This window comes from Oncorhynchus gorbuscha, linkage group LG15 (assembly GCF_021184085.1).
Source record: "Oncorhynchus gorbuscha isolate QuinsamMale2020 ecotype Even-year linkage group LG15, OgorEven_v1.0, whole genome shotgun sequence".
In the NCBI taxonomy this organism is placed as follows: domain Eukaryota; kingdom Metazoa; phylum Chordata; class Actinopteri; order Salmoniformes; family Salmonidae; genus Oncorhynchus; species Oncorhynchus gorbuscha.
Window position 1 is genome coordinate 83,196,925 of NC_060187.1, and position 10,222 is coordinate 83,207,146.

Here is a 10,222-nt window from a genome sequence, read left to right on the forward strand (position 1 = left end):
GCTACATGGACCTGTTACATTGACATGGATATAGCTGTGTTTAGGCATGGCTACATGGACCTGTTACACTAGAAGGGTGTTGATATAGCTGTGTTTAGGCATGGCTACATGGACCTGTTACACTAGAAGGGTGTTGATATAGCTGTGTTTAGGCATGGCTACATGGACCTGTTACACTAGAAGGGTGTTGATATAGCTGTGTTTAGGCATGGCTACATGGACCTGTTACACTAGAAGGGTGTTGATATAGCTGTGTTTAGGCATGGCTACATGGACCTGTTACACAAGAAGGGTGTTGATATAGCTGTGTTTAGGCATGGCTACATGGACCTGTTACATTGACTAGAAGGGTGTTGATATAGCTGTGTTTAGGCATGGCTACATGGACCTGTTACACTAGAAGGGTGTTGATATAGCTGTGTTTAGGCATGGCTACATGGACCTGTTACACTAGAAGGGTGTTGATATAGCTGTGTTTAGGCATGGCTACATGGACCTGTTACACTAGAAGGGTGTTGATATAGCTGTGTTTAGGCATGGCTACATGGACCTGTTACACTAGAAGGGTGTTGATATAGCTGTGTTTAGGCATGGCTACATGGACCTGTTACATTGACCAGAAGGGTGTTGATATAGCTGTGTTTAGGCATGGCTACATGGACCTGTTACACTAGAAGGGTGTTGATATAGCTGTGTTTAGGCATGGCTACATGGACCTGTTACACTAGAAGGGTGTTGATATAGCTGTGTTTAGGCATGGCTTCCTTGTTTTGAGTCTGTTAGGTGTGTTTCTCATTCAGCTGGAGTTGACCTAGTATTTTCTATAAAAGCTACCTTACACCTTCAGTTGTTTCTACATTTGTAACTCACCAACCAAAATTTACAATATGCTGTTTTACATGGTGTTATTTGTGCTGGTCTAAAATCAGAAGAATCTGTGTGTTGTTCTCTGATAGGAATACTAGTTCATATGGTGATCTTCGATGTCCCAGGTTTCTGGCATTGATGAAGAAATAATTTCATCTTTACTTACATTCAGGTGTTTATAAGTTATGTATAAAAGGCACATGCATGCATTGTTTACTATTTCATTAAAACAATTGAATTGTTGGAGTTAAGATGTGTGGTGGTTATTTCTTTATTATCAAATGAGGAGAGACAAACTCATCACACAAGTCAGATTTACACAAACTAATCTTAATTCACTTATTAATAAGGAAAGCAGGTCACACCACACACACAAGTTAATGATGTCAGTACCCTGCAATAGTGATGGCTGGTCAACGAACCACCCTTATATGATTCGTTGAGAGCCCCGACACAAAGGAAACAAAGCTCTTTTATAGCAAAGATACACCCCCTTAGTCTACATGACAAACAACAGATGTGTGGTATAGGTCATAATGATATGCATAAAATAAATTGACAATTCACAGCAGACAGTATCTGCTGTAAAGACTGTTCTCATTGTGCGGAAACCAGGGTCTGGCCCCCAAAAACAAAGTTCCTCTCATCATTATCCATACCGGAGCCATCTCTATCCTGGTACCTCCCAGCACACAAACACCAACTCATGCTATGGAATGCATTCTTTAGGTTTTATCACCAAAGGCATGGTAAATCCACAGTCAGCATTGAGCCCCCAGAGGCCCAATTCAGAAGACCATGCCCAGATGACAGTGTTATAAGACCCCTATTATATTCCACAAAACAACCATTTGATGCAATAACAGTATTATAACACCATCTTGTAATTTTGCTCTCACAGGTGTTTGACGTGATTGATGGGCGACTGTTGCATTCTGGTAAAAACAATATGCTTATTTATTCATGATTATGGATACATTCTGCAATGAGTTCATCTGGCTTTGAATCGGCAACAGAACATGTCAACACGTTAGTTCTCAATTGCTTTAATACAGCAGTGCATTCTAACACCATGCCAACTTCTTCATATAGCTGGCTGACAACAAACGTGTCAACTAGAGATGAAGTGCAAGAGCTTTCAGGGATTTGTAGTCCACGTGCAAGAGCTTGCAGGGATTTGTAGTCTACGTGCAAGAGCTTGCAGGGATTTGTAGTCTACGTGCAAGAGCTTGCAGGGATTTGTAGTCATGATGTCTACTTGATGCTAATTAGCATTTTGGAATCCGAGAGTAAATAGAGCTGAATATATCGATAAAAGTATCCTTGTCTGAGAGAGATTTACACGAGAGCGAACCATTTCCATGTTTGACTTCTCGGTTTTATGACGCGTCCACTGTGGGGCTCAATTGTGTAGGTAGGGGGGATGTATGTGTGTTTGTGGTAGGTAGGGGGTGTATGTGTGTTTGTGTAGGTAGGGGGTGTATGTGTGTTTGTGTAGGTAGGGGGTGTATGTGTGTTTGTGTAGGTAGGGGGTGTATGTGTGTTTGTGTAGGTAGGGGGGGTGTATGTGTGTTTGTCTGTATGTATGTGTGTTTGTGTGTATGGGTGTATGTGTGTTTGTGTGTATGTGTGGGCCATGTGAGTGCTTATATTTGTCCTATTTCACACAAGTACACGTCCATATTGAGACACCCTCGGAGAGTGGAGTCACGGCCAGGGTCTGCCATTACCAACGGTGACCCTGGTGCAATTAGGTTTAAGTGCCTTGCTCCAAGGCACATCAACAGATTTTTTTACCTTGTCTGTTCAGTTCTAACTAGCAACCTTTCAGTTACTGGCCCAACGCTCTAACCGCTAGGCTACCTGCTGCCACGTGTGCATGTAGTGTGTGTGTGTGTGTGTGTGTGTGTGTGTGTGTGTGTGTGTGTGTGTGTGTGTGTGTGTGTGTGTGTGTGTGTGTGTGTGTGTGTGTGTGTGTGTGTGTGTGTGTGTGTGTGTGTGTGTGTGTGTGTGTGTGTAAATCATACATCTAACCTTGGATCCCACACTAGGGTGATAATGTTACTTGATCTGTGTACTATAAGCCAGGCCAGCTATACAGTGGCACATAATCTTCCATTATCAGTCATGTAACGTCATTATACTGGATAAGAAATATAGACTAAAAGGATATGTCGATGGGAAAAACATTCTCTCAATAGAAAAGAAGACATATCAACCATGGACTGCTTGGGTATAGGATTCAACGCGTCTTTTATTGTAGGAGGGGAACTCACCTTCTCCATTGTATTGCATTCTACAATATATGAACGCGTAGCATAAAGATAAATATTGTCTTCCTGGTTGCCTTCAGTAATGTTGTCATAAAAGATCACCCCAGTTGAGCGCATAACGTAATGCAGTTATGATGTATCATTTCTCCCTAACATCATCATTCCGTTGTAGCCTAGTACGTACTCACACAGAGACGTTAGGAGAACGATGGTGACACAGCAATGAAACAGTCATTATCTATACCTTGTCTTCTCCTCTCCCTTTATCCAACTATCCCTCCCTCAAAGCATCCTTCCATTAAATCTATAGAAGACTAATGTATGGTGCTTTCAGCACCTCGTGGTCGTACCGAGAAGAGCCACACAAAAGCGCATCATTCCCGACTCCGGCGAGCCATTAACAAAGCCTCGACAGACAATTTACTCACCTCTCACAATGGCGAGTAGGCACAGCAGCAGCGTCCAAGCGCCCATCGCTGCTCAGATGCGTGAGTATGTGTGCGCTCCGAACCAAAAGGTGTTCACTCGAACCTCGAACGCCTCCGGAACAGACGCAGTGTACTCTTCTTGATATTCCGTTATTAATTCTTCACTCGGTACCTGTCATGGTTCCGTCAGGTCTTCTCAGTACAGACATAGTTTTTATCCGTGTCTAAAATCTCCAGGTATACTTAGGAGTCGAGCCGAGCGGGATTGGCTGTCCGTGTTGTGCTAACAGCCTGGACTCATAGACTAGACGTAACATAGTAAATGTAAATCCGGGATACTCAAATCTGTCATGTTATGTTTGGTGTGGTTACATAAGACAGAAGGTTACTTAAGGCAAAAACTAAAGTAGGGTGGTTGGTCTGGGTGGATGGGTGGTTTAATTTGAAGGTTGATGGGTGGAAATATAACGCAAAAGTATAGCAACCCAAAAGTTGCATTTCGAATCTCATCACGGACAACTTTAGCATTTTAACAAATTACCAATTTTGCAACTTCTTATGACTTTGATCTATTTTGCAACTATTTAGCATGTTAGCTAAACCCTTTCCTTGACCCTAACCTTAACCCTTAATCTAACTCCTAACCTTAACCCTAAACTGTAGCCTAGGTAATGTTTCTGTTAGCCACCTAACTAATGTTAGTGAAAACAAATTGGGAATTTGAAACATATGATAGCTTTGCAATTTTGTAAAATATTGTATAAATTGTAATAATAACATATTGTACAAATTGCAATTTGTAAGGTATCATATGATGATCGAAATCCACTAATTAATTACATACAGAGCCTTGCAAAAGTATTCATCCCCCTTGGCATTTTTTCCTATTTTGTTGCATTACAACCTGTCATTTAAATGTATTTTTATTTTTATTTCATATAATGGACATACACAAAATAGTCCATATTGGTGAAGTGAAATGTAAAAAATAACTAGTTTCAAAAATCAAAACAAAAACAAAACAAAAAAACAGAAAAGTGGTGAGTGCATATGTTTTCACCCCCTTTACTATGAAGCCCCTAAATAAGATCTGGTGCAATCAATTACCTTCAGAAGTCACATAATTATATAAATAAAGTCCACCTGTGTGCATTCTAAGTGTCACATGATCTGTCACATGATTTCAGTATATATACACCTGTTCTGAAAGGCCCCCGATTCTGCAACATCACTAAGCAGGGGGCATCACCAAGCAAGTGGCACCATGAAGATCAAGGAGCTCTCCAAACAGGTCAGGGACAAAGTTGTGGAGAAGTACAGACCAGTTTTTTTTATTTTTTTTATATCTGAAACTTTAAACATCCCACAGAGCACCATTAAATCCATTATTAAAAAATGGAAAGAATATGGCACCACAACAAACCTGCCAAGAGAGGGCCGTCCACCAAAACTCAAGGACCAGGCAAGGTGGGCATTAATCAGAGAGGACACAAAGAGACCAAAGATAACCCTGAAGGAGCTGCAAAGCTCCACAGAGGAGATGGGAGTACCTGTCCATATGTCCACTTTAAGCCGTACACTCCACAGAGCTGGGCATTAAGGAAGAGTGGCCAGAATTTTGGGGGCTTTTTGGCCATCAAGGAACACACTATGTCTGACACAAACCCAACACCTCTCATCACCCAGAGAACACTATCTCCACAGTGAAGCATGGTGGTGGCAGCATCAAGCTGTGGGGATGTTTTTCATCGGCAGGGACTGGGAAACTGGTTAGAATTTAAGGAATAATGGATGGTGCTAAATACAGGGACATTTCTGAGGGAAACCTGTTTCAGTCTTCCAGAGATTTGAGACAGGGACGGAGGTTCACCTTCCAGCAGGACAATGACCCTAAGCATACTGCTAAAGCAACACTCGACTGGTTTAACCTGTTGGAAACATTTAAATGTCTTGGAATGGCCGAGTCAAAGCCCAGACCTCAATCCAAATGAGATTCTGTGGTATGACTTAAAGACTGCTGTACACCAGCAGAACCCATCCAACTTGGAGCTGGAGCAGTACTGCCTTGAAGAATGGGCAAAAATCCCAGTGGCTCGATGTGACAAGCTTATAGAGACATACCCCAAGAGACTTGCATCTGTAATTGCTGCAAAATGTGGCTCTACAAAGTATTGACCTTGGGGGGTGAATAGTTATGTATGCTCAAGTTCTCAATTTTTTTGTCGTATTTTTTGTTTATTTTACAAGAAAAAATATTTTGCTTCTTCAGAGTGGTAGGCGTGTTGTGTACATCAAATGATACAAACCCCCCAAAAATACATTTGAATTCCAGGTTGTAAGGCAACAAAATAGGAAAAAGACAAGGGGGGGGTGAATACTTTCACAAGCCACTGTACCATATGAAACGTAGCATATCATTCCAGTAAATCTTTTGGATTACATTTAATATGTTATGTCTACCCCTGAGTCCAGGTTGGTGCTGAGCAATGGATGAGCTAGAAAATAAAGGGAGGGGCAGTTGGGGAGGATGTGGGGTACAGCAGTTTCCCATCACTTGGCAGCCTGTGCTGTGATTTCATTTATCACAATATCCTCAGTTGATATTGAGGGGGAAATTAAAATGTCTGTTGACCTAAAATAGCAAAACAATGTTTAAATGAATCAACTATGATGCCAACAATTAAGCCATGTGTCTGACTCTGCCTATGTCTCCGTATATTTAGTAAATAGGCATAGAGACAAAGCTACCAGGTTTGAATAGCAGCATTTATCAAACCTTTTGAAAATCAGGCCTCAGTAAAAGGGCCATATTTCCATCCACTCAACATGACCAACTGAGTCTGTCTGTGGGCCAGTAGTCTGTCTGTGGACTAGTAGTCTGTCTGTGGGCCAGTAGCCTGTCTTGTCTAGTAGTATGTCTGGTCCAGTAGTCTGTCTGTGGGCCAGTAGCCTGACTTGTCTAGTAGTATGTCTGGTCCAGTAGTCTGTTTGTAGTCCAGTAGCCTGACTTGTCTAGTAGTATGTCTGGTCCAGTAGTCTGTTTGTAGTCCAGTAGCCTGACTTGTCTAGTAGTATGTCTGGTCCAGTAGTCTGTTTGTAGTCCAGTAGCCTGTCTTGTCTAGTAGTATGTCTGGTCCAGTAGTCTGTTTGTAGTCCAGTAGCCTGTCTTGTCTAGTAGTATGTCTGGTCCAGTAGTCTGTCTGTGGGCCAGTAGCCTGACTTGTCTAGTAGTATGTCTGGTCCAGTAGTCTGTCTGTGGGCCAGTAGCCTGACTTGTCTAGTAGTATGTCTGGTCCAGTAGTCTGTCTGTGGGCCAGTAGCCTGACTTGTCTAGTAGTATGTCTGGTCCAGTAGTCTGTTTGTAGTCCAGTAGCCTGACTTGTCTAGTAGTATGTCTGGTCCAGTAGTCTGTTTGTAGTCCAGTAGCCTGATTTGTCTAGTAGTATGTCTGGTCCACTAGTCTGTTTGTAGTCCAGTAGCCTGTCTTGTCTAGTAGTATGTCTGGTCCAGTAGTCTGTTTGTAGTCCAGTAGCCTGTCTTGTCTAGTAGTATGTCTGGTCCAGTAGTCTGTTTGTAGTCCAGTAGCCTGTCTTGTCTAGTAGTATGTCTGGTCCAGTAGTCTGTTTGTAGTCCAGTAGCCTGTCTTGTCTAGTAGTATGTCTGGTCCAGTAGTCTATTTGTGGTCCAGTAGTCTGTCTGTGGTCCAGTAGTCTGGCTGTGGTACAGTAGTCTGTCTGTGGTCAAGTAGTCTGTGGACTAGTAGTCTGTCTGTGGTACAGTAGTCTCTCTGTGCTCCAGGAGTCTGTCTGTGGTCAAGTAGTCTGTGGACTAGTAGTCTGTCTGTGGACTAGTAGTCTCTCTGTGCTCCAGGAGTCTGTGGTCCAGCAGTCTGTGTGTGACCAGTAGTATACCTGCATGCTTTCTCCTGCTCTCTGCCTGGCATGTGATTTAGTGATGGAAAACATGTCATTCACTGATAGTGCGGGGTCGCAGAGAGGTGTGTGTGTACATGTGCATGTGTATGGCTGTGTGTGTGTGTGCATATGGCTGTGTCTGTGACGTGTGTGTGTGTGTGTGTGTGTGTGTGTGTGTGTGTGTGTGTGTGTGTGTGTGTGTGTGTGTGTGTGTGTGTGTGTGTGTGTGTGTGTGTGTGTGTGTGTGTGTGTGTGTGTGTGTGTGTGTGTGTGTGTGTTGCGGCCTGGAGCTGTTTCTCTCCTGCTGCTCCTCTCCTGCTGCTCCTCTCCTGCTGTTTCTCTCCTGCTGCTCCTCTCCTGCTGCTCCTCTCCTGCTGCTCCTCTCCTGCTGTTTCTCTCCTGCTGCTCCTCTCCTGCTGCTCCTCTCCTGCTGCTCCTCTCCTGCTGCTCCTCTCCTGCTGCTCCTCTCCTGCTGTTTCTCTCCTGCTGCTCCTCTCCTGCTGCTCCTCTCCTGCTGCTCCTCTCCTGCTGCTCCTCTCCTGCTGTTTCTCTCCTGCTGTTTATCTCCTGATGCTCCTCTCCTGCTGTTTCTCTCCTGCTGTTTCTCTCCTGATGCTCCTCTCCTGCTGTTTCTCTCCTGATGCTCCTCTCCTGCTGTTTCTCTCCTGATGCTCCTCTCCTGCTGTTTCTCTCCTGCTGTTTCTCTCCTGCTGCTCCTCTCCTGCTGTTTCTCTCCTGCTGTTTCTCTCCTGCTGTTTCTCTCCTGCTGCTCCTCTCCTGCTGTTTCTCTCCTGCTGTTTCTCTTCTGCTGCTCCTCTCCTGCTGCTCCTCTCCTGCTGTTTCTCTCCTGCTGTTTCTCTCCTGCTGCTCCTCTCCTGCTGTTTCTCTCCTGCTGCTCCTCTCCTGCTGTTTCTCTCCTGCTGCTCCTCTCCTGCTGTTTCTCTCCTGTTGCTCCTCTCCTGCTGTTTCTCTCCTGCTGTTTCTCTCCTGCTGTTTCTCTCCTGCTGTTTCTCTCCTGCTGCTCCTCTCCTGCTGTTTCTCTCCTGCTGTTTCTCTCCTGCTGCTTCTCTTCTGCTGCTCCTCTCCTGCTGTTTCTCTCCTGCTGCTCCTCTCCTGCTGTTTCTCTCCTGCTGCTCCTCTCCTGCTCTCCTGCTGTTTATCTCCTGCTGTTTATCTCCTGCCTCTCCTCTCCTGCTGTTTCTCTCCTGATGCTCCTCTCCTGCTGCTCCTCTCCTGCTGCTCCTCTCCTGCTGCTCCTCTCCTGCTGTTTCTCTCCTGCTGCTCCTCTCCTGCTGTTTCTCTCCTGCTGTTTCTCTCCTGCTGTTGCTGCTCCTCTCCTGCTGTTTCTCTCCTGCTGTTTCTCTCTGCTGCTCCTCTCCTGCTGCTCCTCTCCTGCTGTTTCTCTCCTCTGTTTCTCTCCCTGCTGCTCCTCTCCTGCTGTTTCTCTCCTGCTGCTCCTCTCCTGCTGTTTCTCTCCTGCTGCTCCTCTCCTGCTGTTTCTCTCCTGCTGCTCCTCTCCTGCTGTTTCTCTCCTGCTGTTTCTCTCCTGCTGCTCCCTCTCCTGCTGTTCCTCTCTCCTGCTGTTTCTCTCCTGCTGCTTCTCTTCTGCTGCTCCTCTCCTGCTGTTTCTCTCCTGCTGCTCCTCTCCTGCTGTTTCTCTCCTGCTGCTCCTCTCCTGCTGTTTTCTCCCTCTCTCCTGCTGTTTCTCTCCTGCTGTTTCTCCTGCTGCTCCTCTCCTGCTGTTTCTCTCCTGCTTCTCTCCTGCTGTTTCTCACCTGCTTCCTCTCCTGCTGTTTCTCTCCTGCTGCTCCTCTCCTGCTGTCCTGCTGCTCTCTCCTGCTGTTTCTCTCCTGCTGCTCCTCTCCTGCTGTTTCTCTCCTGCTGTTTCTCTCCTGCTGTTTCCTGCTGTTTCTCTCCTGCTGCTCCTCTCCTGCTGTTTCTCTCCTGCTGTTTCTCTCCTGCTCCTCTCCTGCTGTTTCTCTCCTGCTGCTTTCTCCTGCTGTTTCTCTCCTGCTGCTCCTCTCCTGCTGTTTCTCTCCTTTCCTCTCCTGCTGTTTCTCTCCTGCTGTTCCTCTCCTGCTGTTTCTCTCCTGCTGCTCCTCTCCTGCTGTTTCTCTCCTGCTGCTCCTCTCCTGCTGTTTCTCTCCTGCTGTTTCTCTCCTGCTGCTTCTCTTCTGCTGCTCCTCTCCTGCTGTTTCTCTCCTGCTGCTCCTCTCCTGCTGTTTCTCTCCTGCTGCTCCTCTCCTGCTGTTTCTCTCCTGCTGTTTCTCTCCTGCTGCTTTTCTCCTGCTGTTTCTCTCCTGCTGCTCCTCTCCTGCTGTTTCTCACCTGCTGCTCCTCTCCTGCTGTTTCTCTCCTGCTGCTCCTCTCCTGCTGTTTCTCTCCTGCTGCTCCTCTCCTGCTGTTTCTCTCCTGCTGCTCCTCTCCTGCTGTTTCTCTCCTGCTGTTTCTCTCCTGCTGCTCCTCTCCTGCTGTTTCTCTCCTGCTGCTCCTCTCCTGCTGTTTCTCTCCTGCTGTTTCTCTCCTGCTGCTTTTCTCCTGCTGTTTCTCTCCTGCTGCTCCTCTCCTACTGTTTCTCTCCTGCTGCTCCTCTCCTGCTGTTTCTCTCCTGCTGCTCCTCTCCTGCTGTTTCTCTCCTGCTGCTCCTCTCCTGCTGTTTCTCTCCTGCTGCTCCTCTCCTGCTGTTTCTCTCCTGCTGTTTCTCTCCTGCTGAGGAGTGAGGGACTGAGGATGTGGAAGC

At 45.8% G+C, this 10,222-nt stretch overlaps 1 protein-coding gene across 1 annotated transcript in view; it reads right to left on the minus strand.

Annotated features, from left to right (window-relative positions):
* LOC123998240 (neuronal acetylcholine receptor subunit beta-2-like) overlaps positions 1–3,834 on the minus strand; it is a 58,576-nt gene extending 54,742 nt beyond the window's left edge. The window contains 1 exon segment of the mRNA XM_046303276.1: positions 3,569–3,834. Coding sequence (XP_046159232.1) covers positions 3,569–3,614 — 46 coding nt within the window. The 5' untranslated portion in view covers positions 3,615–3,834.
* Positions 3,835–10,222: the final 6,388 nt, after the last annotated feature.